Below are 18705 nucleotides of genomic sequence, written 5' to 3'. Positions count from 1 at the left end.
ACCAAGATCTGATCAAATTTTTACCATAAAGTATGTTTGATTTTGTAGATACGGCTAGCTCACCTATGTCAGATTGTGTTCAAGGTTAATGGTGTTGAGAATATTGTGGCTTTAATAGTGTGTGTGTGTGTGTGTGTGTGTGTGTGTGTGTGTGTGTGTGTGTGTGTGTGTGTGTGTGTGTGTGTGTGTGTTATTATTAAGCATAGCTATTCACAGTCCTTGAATTCCTTTTACAAAATGGCCTTTGCTAAGTAAGATATCATTTCTCAGAACAGACAGCCTTGAGTAGCATTTGTTTGATATGTCAGGCAGATGTGTTCTTTACTGCACTGTCATATCTTGTGTAACTTCAAATGTTTTCTTGTCACGAGTAAATGTATTGGCTGCAAGTGTTACATTTTTTTCTTACTTGCCTTGCCACTAATTCCAAACTCTTACAAATATGTAAGAGAGTTAATTTTTAACTTTTAGAACTTCTAATGTGCATATTTGGAGAAGGTTTTGGGGTTGCTTAGCACCCTTCAGCATTTTCTATGATTGTTTGTTCAGCTGCGTCTTCATGCTCTTGTCACAGGGTGAGCCTGGCACCGAGGCAGAACCTCCCACGAATCATCCTCAAAGGAATCTTCCAGGGGGTTAAAGTGGTTCGTGGACCAGACTGGGACTGGGGCAACCAAGATGGTGAGTGATGTGTGGGCTAATGATACCAATAACCTGGCAACTCAGCAAACTCTGTGCATGCTTGAGTGTGGAAATGTTCCTCTTCAAAGTGTTTTACCATCAACAGCCCATAATAACATTGTAACCTCACAACTCATTAACCTGTAAGATGTTGTGTTAGCATGTGTCTGTGTGTACTTATTTTGCGGGTGACTCATATAAGTCTGTCTCACAGATGTGCCTGACTGTTTGCGTCTCTGAGAGTCCCAGTTGAGTCCTCGTTGTTTGAATGTTTGCCTTTTCTTTTCCATCATTGTGTAGTGGCATAAACTGAGAAAGACCCTGCACCTGAAGTCTGTGGTCATAGTTTAGATAAAAAAGATTAGTTTAGATAAAGTAGAGAGTTAAGAATATATGAGACATTGAATTGTGTTTTATTGCCTCCACGAATGGCTGAAGTTTAACTCTGTCATATACTGTATACTGACTTCGCTGTTGCATGTTCTTTTTTTTTCCAGATCCAAACAGCCTACGCTGGCTGATGTTTAGTTAAAATCTTAATTCAAAGTAATCTTCCACATCGATGGGCTAAATTCAAGTCTGTAAACGTTCCCTTTAAAGAAATAGAGAATGGCAACGTGTCCTTAGACTTCTTCTTTTTTTTTTTGGTCCAGGGTTGTGAGAATAGCAACGCTCCCTTTTCTTTCTAAGGAGAATGAGTCAAAATGTCCTTTTGGTGCCTTTGAAATCAGTGCCCTGGGGTTCGGTTAAGTCACTCATCAGGCCTAAATGGTGTATGCTCTAAGTGCATAAAAGACACACTGAGCATGCTCAGTGTCTTCCCAGCCTACCGTGTTGTCTTATAGGTCACTGGTTTAGTTGGTGTGTTTAGGCGCTGAAGCAGCTTGATGACTTAAATGGCATAGCAAGGATTTATTTACATCATACAGCTGGATGTATGGATCTGAAATTATCCTGTGACACAACACGTGCATTAATAATGTGGTTTGTGTTTATTGTTTGATTATTTGGTCCTTTGGTTTCACTCAAATCAAAAAGAGGAAATTGTCAGGTGTTTGACGGTGATTGTAGAAAATCATAATGAATGTCTGTGATACTTGGCAGCCCCTACAATGAAATGTTTGTCTCTCACTTTGTTTGCACTCATGTTTATTTATTTATTTTTTGATCATTGCATCACACCACGGTCGTCTAACTAACCACCTTTCCTTCTTTTATTGAGCTTGTTTTCTTTTCACTGCATTTGTTTCCCATTTTTCCCATAAACTGATGCACTGGTGTTTCTTGCATTATATCTGTGTTTGTTTCTGCACTTTTGTGTGTGTGTGTGTGTAGGTGGGGAGGGTAAGGTTGGGAAGGTAGTGGACATTCGTGGCTGGGACAACGAGTCTGGTCGCAGCGTGGCCAGTGTCACCTGGTCTAATGGCACCACTAATGTTTACCGAATGGGCCACAAGGGCAAGGTAGACCTGAAATATGTGACAGATGGCCAGGGAGGCTTCTATTACAAAGATCACCTACCAAAACTTGGTAAGACAGACTTTCTTTATTCAAGTATGCATTCCTTAGAAAGTTTAAAGTTATTTAGTGGCTCAGAAACTTGATTTAACTTGATGTAAACAACTTATGTCTTGTATGTCGTATATCAGTGCTTATCAGTACTTCTGTGTGGCATTGTAATACTGTAACACTGAGAAACTGATTACATACTGGCTTTAAACCCAAGCTATTTTTATCATTAGCTTAGGAAAAAAAATTCGAGTCAGTTTCTGTTTGTTGACGCTGACACCTGTTCATCCAGGAGAGCACGCAGAGCTGCAGCGTCAGGAGAGTGCAGACGGCCATTCTTTCCAGCAGGGTGACAAGGTCAAATGTCTGTTGGAGGTAGACATCCTACGGCAGATGCAGGAGGGCCACGGAGGGTGGAACCCCAAAATGGCAGAGGTACAAATGCCTTCCGCTAGAAAAAGTAAAAACATAATACCGGTTGACTATAGGCAGCTTTAAATAACTCCCTATTGAGTTCTAATACAATACAGACGTACATAGTGCTCTTCCTTGGGTTTTTCCAGCAGGTTTCCATTGTAACCATATGAACTGCTTCATGTTTTACACAAACATGTCCTCAAATGCACGTGGCTCTAGAACACAGCATACAGAAGATTTATATAAGTGGCTCAGATGGAGGTTGCAACAGAGGAGAAAGAAATGGAGCATCCAACTCTCATATCACAGCTGCTAAAAGGGACATTAAGGTCACAGCCATGTAGAGGAAGACCCAGGGTTAAATAGCATATTTGTGTTTGCAGTACATTTGCCGGATTGGGACGGTTCACAGAATCACTGACCGAGGAGATGTCAGAGTCCAGTACAGCAACAATATCCGCTGGACTTTCCATCCTGGGGCACTCACCAAGGTACTGCGTTACTTATTTTGTTATTTTAATATCACAGTTTATTACAGCTAAATTACTTTGTTTAGACTTCGGCTGCTTTTTTTCCCCCTTAGGTGAACACGTTTGGAGTTGGGGAATTAGTGAGAGTATTGGAGGACATGGAGAGCGTGAAGAGACTGCAGGCTGGCCATGGAGAATGGACAGACAGCATGACTCCTGTATGCTCATTTTACCTGATAATATTCGTAGCCTCCTAATGCTAACTTACTGTGGTTTTTCAGAATTGGATTGAAAATCCTCACCTTGTGTGCAGAAGTGAAGACTTGAGTCACATAAATTGGTGAAGTAATGATCGCTTTGAAGAATGACTTTGACTTGAACCCAGTGTTTCATAACTTAGTCCAGCAACCCAGCTAATCTGTTGATTTACCCTCCGGGGGCAACAGCCAGTTTTCCATGGCTTCCGCTGTAGCCAGCGAATATCCTAGTCAGGATTTATGTGTCAGTTTGCTGTGTATTGTTTACTAATACAGATACGTTGGAACATGGCATCATTTTAGATGTTAGTTAATGCTTTTCCGATGCATTTTGGCAAATGCCAGTGCCCTTTTACTCCATTCTCTATATTCCGGGTTTCAGGTTTCTCCCTGTTTATGTGCACAATGTTTACTGTGCTACTTGCAAAAGTAAAGGATCCAGTTGTTTAACGTCATCACATTACGACTGACCTACTTCATGAAAATTAGGTTGTACATGGGTGTTTAGTAAGGATCATTTATTTGTCATTGTCAATTCTTTCTCACCTATTCATTGTGTTATTCTCATAGGTGCTGGGCCAGGTCGGCAAGGTGTTGAAAGTATATGCAGATGGTGACCTACGGGTAGCATTTGGAGGCCAGACATGGACATTTAACCCAGCGTGCCTCTCAGCCCAACCCGCGGAGGTGGATGCCAACCTCATGACGGCCGAGAACCCCAACGAATCTGGAAGTAAGGCCTCTGCCGGGAAGAGGGGGCTCATCTCTAACACACCAGCTCCAGCTTTATCTCCTGCAGGCTTTCAGTTATCCCCCTACTCTCCCTCATTTCAGCTTTGCTACGCATCCTTTCTCATCCATGCGGCATCAGTGGCATCAAGTTTGTTTGTTTTTTTTCAGCAGTGTGTAAAGTATGCTTCTTTCTGAAATTTTCTCTGTAGCATCTCCTGATCCTGCACTTTGACAGCAGGTGGACACGTTTGTCATCATGTCACAAGTTCTCAGCAGTCTCTTAATCATGACAAAATCTTCTCTGTTTATGTGTTCAGTTCAGATTATGGGAGGCTAACAACAGACTGATGTGTGTTTGCAAATGTGTGTGGTCAGATTCCAGTGCATGCTGGGACATTTTGACTCATTCTAGCATTCGTTAACCAGTTCGAATGGCTTATTATTATTTTTTTTTTTTTTTGCAAGGCTTGTGCGACATTAGAATTGAAGTGGAAAAAACTAATGTAATTCTTTTGTCCTCTGTTCCCTTTTCACATCCTACCCCTACACCTCCTCTTCTCCCTCTCTTTCTGACTCTGTCTCTGTTCAGGTACTGTCATCTCAGTGCTGGAGAAGCTGCTCTCTCAGTCCACAGAGCAAGACAATCCCAGTCGGCTAGTCATTGAGGCAGCGCATGGCAGTGCCAGCAAGGTGCGGGAGCTGGTGCAGAAGTATCCTGACAAGGTTAGTGCAGCACTCCTTCTCTTTGCTGCAGTCCACTGTCTGTTCCAAGAGCCCTTTACATCAGGGCTCCAGGCCTTGGGTTGAAGTCTGATTGACTTATTGAGCCAGATACAGCAATATTATAGGCTGACATTTTCCAGTCTGTCAGTGCTATTATGTAAAAATGCAACTCAAACTCAACTATAGGACTCACTTGTTAACAGATTTACAAGGTTTCCCCTCCACCCTCACCCACTGACACAGGCAGTGGAAACACTGTCCAATAATTTATTGATGTAACCCCAAAGCATGACATATGTATCTTCAGGTCACACACAAGAGGGCTGAGACCTTACATTATTATAGAGAAAACCAACAATTCCCCCATGGTTTGGAGGAAAAATCTCCAACACAACCAGATGGGCTACCTTAGCCAAAGAATCAAATAATTCCAGGCATTAATTGCATGTTTGAATGACAGAACGTAAAACTGGTTTTGAAAGGACAGATCAGTGATTGATCCAGGCATGCTGTATATAGAATATATTTTCTTTATGAAGGTATTTGTAACAGTGCTTAAGTCACTCCTAACTGATTACAGGTGAAGAATAAGGCATAATCTAAAAGCTGTCAAACAATATGGGTAAAAAAAAGCAATAAGTGATCAGTTGTTTAAAAGTAGAATAAAATGTTGGCATCATTTTTCACCCTTTGATCATTGCCTGTGTTTTAGTGAGGTTCTAGACTTGCTGTGCATCACTGTGTGCAGTTTGTCTTCATCATGAACCAGATTTTCTCGGCATCTGTCAAACCTGAGATTCATTGTTTACACTGTCTTTTGCAATTTTCAAGTTTTCCTGTTCACATGTGCTTTTTTTTTTTTAGAAAATACCCAACTGGTCATTTTGGGAAACCCAGCTGCTATAGATAGACCTCAGATAGGCTGTGGGTTTTACAACCTCATTATCGTATTGAGTTTTTTCTCTAAATGGCATCCCTCAAACACCTCTGAGTCACATGTGGCTCCTTTTGTGCATCAGTGACACACCGAAGTGTCGAAATACTTTTGAAACCTTGCAGTTTGGCCACTGTGTGTTAGTGTAGCTGTGTCGCACTCACTTTTCATTCAGTGTTGATCTAGACTACTTAAATTGATGTTTGAAATTTCCTAAGATGTTTTTCTTTTGTTCAAGAAAAAAGGAAAAAAAAGTCACACTGTGAAGTCGGAGTAAATATTTATCTCTGCATTCAGCTCTGCTGTGACGACACTACTTATTTGGATTATGTGTTCAAGTGTATGACGAGTGTGGTTGTTATTCATGTGCAGATTATTTCCAACCACTCTGTGTTGAGCTCAGTTATTGTCCAGACTAGCATCAGCTCTGATGAATCTGCAACGATGTGTGTGCCCATGGCAGGTGGATATCAAGAACCAAGGCAAGACTGCGCTGCAGGTTGCTGCTCACCAAGGCCACATGGAGGTGGTGAAGGCCCTGCTGCAGGCAAACAGCTCAGTTGAGGTCAAAGATGAAGATGGAGACACGGCATTGCACTACACTGCTTTTGGGTAAGGACACACACACACATAAATATATATATATATATATATATATATATATATATATATATATATATATATATATATATATATATATATATATATATATATATATATATATATATACAGAGACAATTTGCCAAATACAAACAAGAAAAGACTAGCATATTGCAAGTCCAAAACAGGAGCTTGTGACTGACAGATAAATGACTTGAGCTCAAGCTAATCCCTTTCCTTGTAATGTGATCACCTGTTCACAGAAGTGACTGCCTTGAACTGTTGCATAATAACCATAATAAGGCACCCAGTTAACGTCCTGCGTTAATGTGATCAGGAAAGATTTCATATAATCCAAATTATAAAAAAGTCAGATGGGATATTTGTGTGTCGTGGTAAGAAACTCTTGGGCTTTTTGAAGATGCAGGTAGCTTTTTCTTTTTCTTTTCATTTGTTGTCTCCTAGTTTTGAATTAATATAGTTTACAGAAATGTGAACAATCAAGTGCGGGTTAATTTGTGTCTGTTTTGGTCCAGTAATCAGGCGGAGATCGCGCGGCTGCTGTTGAGTAAGGGGGCAAATGTCAACCTCCTGAACAACTCCATGTGCACGGCGCTCCACATCGCCGTCAACAAGGGCTTCACTGACGTGGTGCGGGTGCTAACTGAACATTCTGCTGATGTCAATCTCCAGGTGAGAGGTGGCTGTGTGCTCAGTCCTGACCCCAGCCATAAATAAAAATGATCCAACATGTTAGTTTTTTTTATGCTTGATCGTTTTTCCAGTGTTGCTTTTTACTCCTTATCTTTTATTTGAACTAAATTAACTCAACTATTTGACTCACTCTGGTGCAGTTACTGGTTAGGAGTGAATGAGCTTATTATTAATTATCAAACTAGTCAGTTTAGGGGGGTGGAGAGAGACCCTTGAGTAAGTGTTTAGATAGCCAGTAAGTAATCTTCTCTGGCTTTCAGTCATACTGCCCATAGGGGATTTTTCACATGGTCTAACACGCCTGCAACCAGGCCAACAATTTCCTAATTTATTTTTTTCTGCTTCAATGGTGTGGCTACTCAGCTAAAAACATGCCAGCCCAGAGTTTTTTCAGCGTTTCCGTGTGATAAATGTGCACGTGATCTGAGCGTACATCTGCTTTTTTTGACCATTTCATAAAGGCGGGGAAGCATATAGGCAATCAGGAACTTTTGCCTCCCTGGATCAACAAATTGTAGTGAACAGAAATCATGTTCAGTCGACAGATCACCGGAATATTTTGTATAGAAGATGTTTAATAGACCATGTCAATGTTATTTTCTAAAGTCTCAAGAAAATATTTAAAAACCTGAATTTGAAAAGCTAGTTTGACCCTGTTTGCTTCCTGTCTTTAACAGGATTCATACGGGGACACGCCGCTCCACGACGCCATTGCTAAAGATTTCCGCAATATCATTGAGATCCTGTCCGTGGTGCCCAACATTGATTTCACCCAGCAGAACCACAGAGGCTTCAACCTGCTGCACCATGCTGCCCTCAAAGGAAACAAACTGTGAGTGGGGATGACGTAATCATATCTGCATGCGCAGTCACATGTCATACACAGAAGTGAAATTAGGAAATATCCCCAAAACTTGTTGGAAAAGATTTTTTGACTTTAAATGTTTTTTTAGGCACTTGAGGCATTTTCTTGAGCTCTAACATGCAATTGGGGTTTCTAGGGGTTACCATTTAGTGTCATTAGAGGATTTTAGGACTTTTGAAAAGATTTTGCCTTGTAGTCTTGCAGTTGTCACTTTGAGATTAAGAAGTATTGGGCATGTGCCTTAAAATATCACAAAATTGAATGTGCCAAAGCAATAAAAGACTATTATTGACTATTGTTACTGGCAGGAGTTGGGGTAGTTTCTTTAGGAAGAAAATCATAGTGGGTTTCATGTGCCAATCGTTGCTGAATTTCTTGCAGTAGTCACTGGCATCAAATTCAAATTTTTTTTTTTTTTTTTATTTGTCACGTACACAGTCATACACAGTACGATATGTAGTGAAATCAGTGGTTCTGCTTTGGGCTGAGCAAATTAATGATACTATACTATGTTTCAGAATTTGGGAAACTGGTTCTGGATTAAACCTCGCACCACGTTGATGAAAAATCAATCAAAAGCTTTGGTTTCCCCAAATCTAGCTTTATGTACACCAAACAAATTCAGCTGCAAAGTAAAAAACCTTTAGCGTCATTCAGCTTTCAGTCCTTGCTCAGTTTTTCACCGTGTATTGTTAGTTTAAACGCATGTATCTGTGAGCGTTGGAAGTGTGCGTGTATAGGCTTGTGTGCTTATGTGTGGGTCTCTTCTGTGGGTTCAAATAAGGATTCAAAGGTCGGCTCTCTCAGCGCTATCTGTTACAGATAGATCTCATCTCCCACACAGCTTCTGCTGCTGTCAGCAGGCTGACTGTCAATATGAGGCAAAAATGCAACAACATTTACTTTTGCGTCACTTCTTTCTGTACACACTCAGTTGTTTTTATTTCTCTTTTCCCTGGACTGTATGCAGTCTAGTCATTTCTCAGCAATGCAGTTTTGAGATTCATGAGTGCGTAAAAATTCCCAAAATCCAAACAAAAGCTAAACAATGAGCCAGACATGTTTTCCCAGGAAAGACTTTATTAACACAGCAAAGCTGTCACGATTCGGCTGTAGACTTTGTCACTGCTGTGTAACACTGTTTTAGAGGCACAGAGAGAAGATACTGTACACTGTGTTACATAAACTTCACTTTGCAACGCTGTCGAAATTCAAGCCCATTCTGAAAGCGGCTCTGCACCAACACAGACACTGTCCGGATGGGAAAGAGGTACAAGTGACACCGTTCGGAAGCTGGAAAAGGATCAGCTCAGCCATTTTACTCAACACTGAAGTGCTTAAGGCCAGCCTTCAAAGTTGCCTCAGTGGTACGTGCCACAAAGGCTCCATTATTTTCTGTCTGTTGGTTTGAGGCTGATCAACACTGGAGGTTCTTAATCTTAAGCTGAGTCTTGACACAGAAATGCAGTTGATAACTGAGTTTTCTCACAATGATAGGGTTTCATATAAATGTTCCCTGGATTTTTGTTGGTGTGCCGGTATCTCCCTCTGTTCTCCACACCTCCAGGAACATGTAAAGGTAGAGGGAAAAGTCAACAATCATCATTCTTCTCAGTAATGCGTTGCCTGTTGCTTAATGCGGTCTGTAGTGTGATTTTTTTTTTCTTCATTAATTTCCGGAGTATTAACAATATATTGCTTGAAATGATTGAGTGCAGTTCTATATGTATAAATCTGTATTTTCTTTAGGTGGAAATTGGATTATTTTGATAAGGTAAAGAAATATTGCATTAAAGATTCAAGTGACTTTTAAAAGGTTGCTGTTTCCCTAAATGCAACAAATCTGACTGAACATTTGCTTTGAGGCCTTAACAACCTTTTGGGAATTTTCCATTACAAATAGCACAAATTTGTCATGGAAGATTTTCCCCGGCTTTTTAAGGGGTGGGTCAATAAGGCAATAAGGCAAGTAGTTAAAAATACCAGAATCACCGTAAATTCCCCCCGAAGCAATTCATTCATTCAAGGCTTTAGTTCAAGACTTTAAAAGTGTATCTTATATCTAAAGTCCATGAATCTGTATGGTCAGTAAAGAACAAATGCATTACTCTAGCTTACTATAGTCCGCTGGCTGTTTTTCCTGAAGACTCTCCTCTATTTATTTATTTATTGCTATAAATTTACTTAAAAAATGCTGCAAGTTAATGAGGCTTTCTCCTCAAAAAAGGCTTTAAAGCCTCAAATTCTGACTTCCTCCCAGTGACCCACATATCCTCAGCACTCCCACAGCCAGGCTCCTCCTACGTGTCTTATAATCTACTGACCTTGAAAAATAGTATCTCAGGACATCCCTGCACATGAGCGGTGTGTGGACAAATGTGGACTGAGCGGGGAAAAGACTTTTGGCAAGCAACACCTGCAAGTGGAGGCCGCAGTAGACAGTCATTTAATAAATGTCCGATCTGTTCTGGCAAGTGTCATATGTGCACCTCTGGGAATTTAGGCTGCTCTCCCCAGCATTCATTTAGCCTGACATCAGCTGCTGCACCAAAAACAGAGACACAGGATTTACAGTGTTCAGGATCAACTCGGTTCACCAGGTCCTTCATTTATCATCAGCAGGCCTACACTATACTAATGCAGGACAGTGACTGTCTACTTTTTGTGTTTCTATATTGTCCAATACACATAGCAGACTAAAACTGCTTCTTTTGTTTCCCTCATTGTCTGTTTTCAGTCCATTTGTCCATTAGGATATTTCCACTGCTTAATTGATGGCTGCTTTACTATCCTGAGGATTGAGTTCTCAAGAGCAGCTGTGACCTTCTTTTTTGTGACCAAAAGACAAGAATGTTCTGTTTATTAGAATATTTATTTATTATAAGGAAATGGAAAAATAGGGGCTTGAGGCCAAGTTCACAAACAGTCCTGGGAAAGAAAAGAAACAAGGCTTGTTGCCAGATTTCCTTTTAGAGGTTTCAGCTCGATAGGAGAGACGATGCTAACTGTATTTACTTGAAAATGAAAACTGCTTGCCTCTATTTCACCTCAACATAGCTTTATTGTTTTCTCCTCACTTTCACCACGTCTGCAGCAAGTTTTTTTCCCCTTTTTCTTCAAACCCTTGTCTTCATTTTTAGTGTTCATCTTGACAGTACTGTGTAAACTCTCTGACACAGCTAGATTTCACAACTTAGTCACTCTTATAGCTAATAATACCGCCACGTTTTATGTTTTGTTTTGTCGTCTCGTGTACATCAAGCAGTCCTCCTGCTTTTATCAAGCTTTGATTGAAAAGCAAGCTACAAACAAGCATGATGGAAACTCCCAAAAATAACCTAATGATGACTTCAGTCCCCGGGAAAGTCATTACCAGCGTGCCTAAGATGCCCTCCAGCTCTTGCGCGTGAGTGCATGTTTGTACAAAACTGCCTCAAAACGCCAGCTCAAGTCTGAATATTCGTGAACACACACAGGAGTAAGGCTTATGGAAGAAATGCAGAGAAGAAAGGCACAGCAGATATAGAGGTGACACAGCTGAGGCGGCTGCTACCCGTCCTGAGTGAAGCTAATAAAAGGTGGTCTGGAGCTAACTTTTATAGCTCAACCACACACACGCTGACACACACGTATAGAGCTGCATTGCAGATACCAATGACCTCTAACACAGTGTCTCCCTAACAGCCTTCATCCATCAATCGTGCCTATACATGCCGCTTACTTATAGCAGTCCAGGACCTCATGTATTAGCGCTCTGCTGCTAAGAGTCCTGTAATCACTGTAAAATTTTAGTTAGGTCAGTGAAACCTGCATTAAAGTTGTCCCTGTTACTCTGATGTCATACAGTTGCATCCAGTCGGGTTAAAAGAAAAAGCACAACTTTGAAAACCATTATTCGAATTGGAAGAGTATTATTTCCAGAATATGAATTACATTTATTTATTATTATCAGACAGACTACAGTCTCAATTATAATGCGTCATCTCAAGGCAATGCAGACAGTGATTGGATACAGGGCCATGTTGGTTAAAGTGTCCACTCCCCTAACAAAAAAAAGGGATGAGTTAAAAAAAATAATGATGGGTGTTCCTTATATGCCATCTGTTAATCTGCTTCAGCTTCACTATGATTGCTCGACACCAGCTATCGATGTGTGCACCACTGGTGTTTTTCAGTGAGACCCAGCAGGATTGACATTAAAATTAAGTTACGATCACTGGAAAGTTTGCTTCACCTCACACGGAGGCCTTCACAGACACGCTAGCTTCCCGGGCGTTCGTGAAGGCTGTCGACTTCAATTTCACACGTCATAAAGCAAACTCGGCTACAGACCAGAGGGCAACTCAACAGTGCAGTCCATCCTTAAACTGCAGAATTAGTCCAGTGTGGTAAAGATAAAAAAATAGTTCCCATATTGTCACTTCACCGAATGCAGCCGAATTTCAACTTCACTTTTGTTAACCTCTCACAGTTAAGACGACTTGCTCTAATCTCTAATCTGACCAAACTTGCTCTTAAATTTTTCACGTTAGAAAACTTGAGCTTGGCTGTCCTCAGCTGAGTTGAGCACTGTGTAAATGAGGTGGAGGTTGTGGTATTTGTCCTTGATGTAGTGCACTGTTTGTTTGAATACTGATGATGATGGTGAGCGTGCTTGTTAGCGGCTTTACAGCAGCTGCGTCTCAGTCCAAGCTCATTTCAGAGACCAGGAAACTTGATCATATTTCCATTTCTGAGAGGTTTATGCTTTGTGCCTTTTCTTCAGCTCAAGGTGGTGTTGTAGACACTTGTCGCTGTCTGGTCAGATTCAGGCACATAATGATAAGCCTACATCAATATATGGTTAAGGAAGTACTCAATGTTGTACATTTAGGCTGTTGTCGTTTTATTTATACTGTAAGTGCGTAATTTCATTAAAATTCAGTGGAAAAACAAATAGTATTTCCCCAGCTTACATCATAAATACATTGCACTTTTTGGGCCCTTCCCCCCCCCCCCCCCCCTTTTTTTTTTTTTTTTTTTTACTTCTCTATTTAATATTCATTATGCTGATGTGCATGATGGATGTTCACTTTATACTTGGTATTTAGTAGAGATTTAGAACAGCTTATTTGTAATCCTGCTTGATTGTTTTCTCATTTTAAGGTCACATAGTTATTGCTGATATAGTATTTTATTTTATTTCACCTTAGGAAGGGAGAACAGGCCTTATTACATATATTTGAGTAAAATAAAAGGACAGTTGAATAACTATTTTTTTGTTTCCTGTAAAAGCCTGACTTGTTGTCCCTTTGTTCCAGTGTCCCTACGTTTAAGTATTTGTAGATAAATAAAACAACATCAAATAAAATACATTGATATTCCATTCAATTCAAGTGTTACCATTATATCAATATTCAGCCGTTTCTGTGAGTGTTTGATGGGGCAACAAGCTCGAAGACAGCTAATACAGCACTTAATTTAAGGAGTCAGGAACGATGTGGCTAATTGAGTGTTGTGTTTCTGTCCTGCTGGCAGGGCCACAGAAAAGATCCTGGCCCGAGCACGGCAGCTGGTCGATGTTAAAAAAGAGGACGGCTTCTCTGCGCTGCATCTGGCGGCTCTCAACAACCACAAAGATGTCGCAGAAATCCTCATCAAGGAGGCGAGTTGACCATACGTTTGCATATTTACCTGTTTAAACCGATGCTTTTGTTGTAAAACTTAAAAAAAAATGTATTTGTTTTTGCTCTTCTTCTTCTACAGGGGCGCTGTGACATCAACATCCGAAACAACCGGAACCAGACGCCGCTTCAGCTGGCGGTGACGCAGGGCCACACAGAGTTGGTGCAGCTGCTGGTGGACGAGGGCGCCGACGTCAACATGGAGGACGAGGACGGTGACACGGCCATGCACGTGGCCCTCCTCCGCCCGCAGCTGGCCAACGTTATGCTCAGCCCATCCGTAGGTACCAGCAGCAGCGAGGAGAGCAGCGACGGATGTTCCTCCACGTCTCTGTACTGCAGGGTGAGAACTGACGGGGAGGGGGAGGTGGCATGTTGTTAAATTTGTTCTTTTCATTTTTAAAAGATTCCTTCGAGGGGAGCGCCTGGTTTGATGAAACTGTTTTACTGCTACACCAAAGTTCACCACTTTTTAACTTTTGCGATTCCCGTTATGATGGGATAGATTTAAAACATGAGATTGGCATTTAACAGATCCTCTACTGTTGAATTCTTGGTGTTGCTGGAAGTGGATCAAATGAAAAGAGAGCAAGAGAAAAGATGCTGTTTGACAGGATGAAATGGTGGCTAAATAAAACCTGGCAACAAGGTAAATATAGGACAAAGACAAGGTTACTAAGACTACTAAGAGATGTAAATATAGACTGGATAAGAGAGTAAATGGCGATCAGAACATTACTTTAGAGCTGGAGAAAGATTATTGCGGGCTTTAGAGTGTAAGTGCAGGCTCATAGTAGGGTAAATAAAGGCTAATAAGGGTCGAGGATAAAATGATGGACATAGATGAATAAGTGTTACACTATTTACCCTTAGTTCTAGGGGTTAATTTAGTGTAAGAGAGTTAGTTGACTTTACCAGGTAAACAGCAGGATGAGTGTGAGAAGGAGTTGGAAGGACTCAGGTGGCATGACCTTAAAGACGGCGTTAAATAAGGAGTAAGGACTTTGGCAGGTTGTATAAACATGGCAGAAGAGTGGGGTTAACTGCGGACAAAGTAATGAGGAGTGCAGTGAAATGATACCATATATAGTTTAAAGCAGGGGCTGCATGCCCAGTGAAGCTATAGACATTTGAACAATAAGCCCTCAACATTTAGGATTTCGTAAGATGACTGTGTCTTTGACTCTAATCTCGTTCTGTGGCTTTAAAAGAAAATACTGGCAGAGACTTTGTAATGAATGAGAGAACGGCTAATTCTACTACTTGTAGTTAATCCAAATTGTACGTTGTTAATACAAACATGCTTTGCTGAGCCGTTAGGACTGCTCTGACATCATCAAAATGGGAAATAGATGGATTTAGGTCACATGATTTCCACGTATTCCTACACTGGGAAAAGAGAGGTTCCGGTAATTAGATAGATGCTAACTTTGTTTATCTGTTGTTTGATACTTGGCTGAATCTTTTACTCACGAGAAGTGGCCTAATATTCATTTTACACAGACCTTGACTCTTTGCTTTGAGCAGCACTTTAATTGCTGTTCCACCAGTTCGTGTTGGTATCATTGCACCAGTGAAGAAGAACGTCCTTTCTAGTATACATGACCGCAAACACTGCAGCTCCTCTCAGCATCCTGGACACCTGCCAAGCGCACACTAATACACACACATACACAGCCATGAAGGTGGCTAGACTTAAGTGCTCAGGGCTGTTCTGGCCACTGTCAGCAGATGAGTTATTAGGAGTTCTTCCGTGCTGATTAGGAGTGCAGTTATATATCAGCCTTAGCTGGGTTGCACTGTTTTTACTTCAGTTACCTGGTGTTGCTTAAATTCAGCTCCTGGAGGTTTTTAAGTTGTTCTCAGCTCTCACCGTTCGGATCAGCTGTTAGGTTTTTAAAGAGTGCGTCTCTAAAACGGTCTAAAATTTCTCTCCCCTCCCTTATCTTCTCTGTCCACAGCTGAACGCGACAGGTCTTCTGGGGAGTACGGAGCTGAGCATAGGCACAGCTGTCGCCTGTTTTCTAGCGATGGAAGGTGCTGACATCAGCTACGCCAACCACAAGGGCAAGAGTCCTCTGGACTTGGTGGCAGACAGCACCATGCTGCAGCTCATCAAGAGCTTCTCTGAGAAGCACAGGTAGCCGTTTGCAAAATTAGGGTTGAAGTACACGAAGCGGTGGCTGATATTTTTATGATGCATAGTTCATAAAACATTCTGACGGTCATATTTACACTCTTATGTGCTATTTTTCATTGAAATGACAAACAGAAAACAGTTGCTAAGGAATAAGCGCTGGTGTGTGGGAGTCAGCTGAGGTTAAAAAAGGAAGCCTTGGTTTAGTGGGGCGTTATAGCTGTGTGTTGTGTGTCAGGTTGCAGCGCCTGCAGGCCATCACATGCGGACAGGGCCTGAGCAGCGCCAGCCTGCGGCGGGTCCACACGACGCCCAACACCATGACCAACCTGGTTCTACCAACGCCGCCCGGGCCCAGCGAATGCCTCATCTGCTCCGAGCTGGCTCTTCTGGTTCTCTTCTGCCCCTGCCAGCACAGTGTGGCCTGTGAAGGTGGGCTATGCCTTTTTTCTCTCTGTGTTGTTTGCTCTACTTTCATTATTGAATGTCAAACAGTATTGTTATTGATACAGACAAAAATAGACTTTGAGTCTAATTGATCCTTGGCTAATGCGGTGCTTGTCTAAACAGAATGTGCCCATCGCATGAAGAAGTGCATCAAATGCCAGGTCACAATCACCAAGAAAATTAGGCAAGGTAAGTTCTAGCTGCTTTACTGTCCGAAATCTTAAGCCTTAAATGTTTCTTGTTATCTTAATGTTTATTCATGAAATTATTTATTCATTTATGATGTCCTAAAGACGACGTCTCCGTATTCGTGGTGCTGTCTGGTCACTCAGACGCAGCCTTGAATGGTAAATGCAAGCAGCTGTGTGTTCTGGACACTGCTGTCTCCGTGTTAACCTTATTATTTTGAGCCATTAGTACAGCAGGACGGTCTCATCTTGCACAGCACTGCACAGTCTGCATAAAATGAACTCGTTTAATAACAATGACCTCTTTCCACAGACCAAACGGAGGTGGACTGCAGCCCCGGCACCGAGAACTCAGAGCAGCACAACCTGCTCGAACAACTGCAGTCCCGCTACCGTCAGATGGAGGAGAGGATGACCTGTCCCATCTGCATCGATAACCACATCAAGCTGGTCTTCCAGTGCGGGCACGCCTCCTGCATCGACTGCAGCGCCGCGCTTAAGACCTGCCCGATCTGCCGGCAGACCATCCGCGAGCGGATCCAGCTGTTTGTCTGAGCTTCTCTCTCCGCTCAGTCCAGAGAATAGTGGAGGGGGGCATCGGAGAGAAGCGAGGCTGGGGATGGGCAGTGGGCAGCTGTTATTTTGGACACCCCCAGTAACCCCAACCATCCCCTTGGATCAGCCCACAGGCTGCTTGACTATCAGATGCTGTATTAAATCACTGAGAGGCCACCTTGTGTTCGGAGTAGCTTTCATCGAGCAGCGCAGGCAGGAACGTGTTTATTAATTTAATTCGATTTTCAGCTCCAGGACAGATGTTTAGCTGAGTACGACAGTCAAAGTCACGAGACGACGCCGCTGCTTTGATTGGCAAGCTGGGAGGGTAAAAAAACGCCCCTCCCCTCACTCACTACTTCTTTTCCTCACTCCCACCCAGCCTCTGCCTCGTGTAATCTGTCCTCTCTTTGCTGCTTTAAGTGGATGTTTGTCCCATCATCCTCTCTGGCTCTCTGGCCACATCTGTTTACAAGGCTGCGCAGAAATCACTTCTCATCTTGCTCCTCAGCCTGTCCTGTGAATTATGTTTGCTCTCATTTGTATCAGTCTCTTAATAATCAGTGTTAGTCTCTGCAGAGGGAGTTGGTATAACTAAAGGCTCTCTATATAATCCCCAACCAATTGTCTGTATGCAAGGGGAAATACACACTGTATATGCATGAACATATGCATATTGCAAAGCTGAAAAGGACCGTGTCGTCATGGGTGATTTGTTGTCGTTTTCTTTCTCTCTGCTTACATTTGTGGTTTATAACGTACCTACGAGTACAGGTGTGTATTTATGTGTGAAAGGTGGTATTACTTAGTAATGTCCTTTTTCGGCCAAAAGGTTTTTGGTTTCTACTGAAGTTCACCCCCAAGCCTATGTCCTCTACTCAGGGTATCAAATCATTGAAAGCACTTGGAATATCCATACAGAATTAAAGAGCCACCCCCACACACACACACACACACACACACACACACACACACACACACACACACACACACACACACACACACAGATACACAGCATTATAAAGCAACAGGTTACTGAAACGAAAGGATGGAGAGTTGGGCATACTGACTAAGAACTGAAGTAGAAACACTTTGTCTAAAGTCACAGTTTCATTCTCATTAGTTAAACGAATGTTTGCAACAAAGCTGATGTTTTCCTCTGAAAATACAAGAAAAAAAAAAAAAAAAAAGTCCACCAAGCTTCCCAGAAGAACCAGTCGGCTTCGTTTCTGTGTTTCACTTTGTGTGTGGCGACCACTCGGTCTGTCTGTCACACGGCTGGTGCGGAGAACCCAGCGAGCACACACTTTAACAGCTATTTTGTTACCAAACCCACCAGATGTATTGTAAGATCTAGAATCAGAAGGGCAAAAACATTGCGTAGTCGTGTCACTTGTGTATTTCCTTCCACGTCTACCTTTGTAGTCCAGTCTTTTCAGAAGAAAGCCTCCCTTTCTCCTCTGGAGTTCTGGATTGTATATCATCCTGATATCTGTTCTTGGTGTGTTAACTTGAAGGGCTTATGCATATATATATATATATATATATATATATATATATATATATATATATATATATATATATATATATATATAATTAATTTTTATTTTCGGACATAAGCTTCCAGAGACATTTTTTTTTTTCTTCATTAGATCCCAAATTTTGGGAGAGGCAATGTTAAAAAGATGTACATTTGAATGTTTTTTTTTTTTTGGGAGGGGGTATATCCGGTCTCACTCTGCCTTTCTTATGTATAAAGAAAAAAAAAAGGTAACAGAGAAGGAGCTGGAGAAACCAAGGGGTACCACGAGAT

At 41.7% G+C, this 18705-nt stretch overlaps 1 protein-coding gene across 2 annotated transcripts in view; it reads left to right on the top strand.

The window, feature by feature from the left end:
- mib2 (MIB E3 ubiquitin protein ligase 2) overlaps window positions 1-18413 on the top strand; it is a 37504-nt gene extending 19091 nt beyond the window's left edge. For both annotated transcript variants that reach the window (XM_085345342.1, XM_085345341.1), the window contains exons 4-19: window positions 575-681; window positions 2017-2211; window positions 2483-2625; window positions 2991-3098; window positions 3191-3295; window positions 3905-4067; window positions 4656-4789; window positions 6187-6335; window positions 6860-7016; window positions 7715-7869; window positions 13420-13546; window positions 13648-13908; window positions 15527-15705; window positions 15941-16134; window positions 16273-16338; window positions 16651-18413. In XM_085345342.1, coding sequence (XP_085201468.1) covers window positions 575-681; window positions 2017-2211; window positions 2483-2625; window positions 2991-3098; window positions 3191-3295; window positions 3905-4067; window positions 4656-4789; window positions 6187-6335; window positions 6860-7016; window positions 7715-7869; window positions 13420-13546; window positions 13648-13908; window positions 15527-15705; window positions 15941-16134; window positions 16273-16338; window positions 16651-16892 — 2485 coding nt within the window. In that variant the 3' untranslated portion in view covers window positions 16893-18413. The remainder of the gene's footprint in view (window positions 1-574; window positions 682-2016; window positions 2212-2482; window positions 2626-2990; window positions 3099-3190; window positions 3296-3904; window positions 4068-4655; window positions 4790-6186; window positions 6336-6859; window positions 7017-7714; window positions 7870-13419; window positions 13547-13647; window positions 13909-15526; window positions 15706-15940; window positions 16135-16272; window positions 16339-16650) is intronic.
- Window positions 18414-18705: the final 292 nt, after the last annotated feature.

The sequence above is a fragment of the Diplotaxodon limnothrissa genome, linkage group LG20 (genome assembly GCF_057381915.1).
Source record: "Diplotaxodon limnothrissa isolate DT_005_m linkage group LG20, D_limnothrissa_male_GT1.1, whole genome shotgun sequence".
Classification (NCBI taxonomy): domain Eukaryota; kingdom Metazoa; phylum Chordata; class Actinopteri; order Cichliformes; family Cichlidae; genus Diplotaxodon; species Diplotaxodon limnothrissa.
Note: the sequence above shows the minus strand (reverse complement) of the source record. Positions and strands in the feature narration are given on the sequence as shown.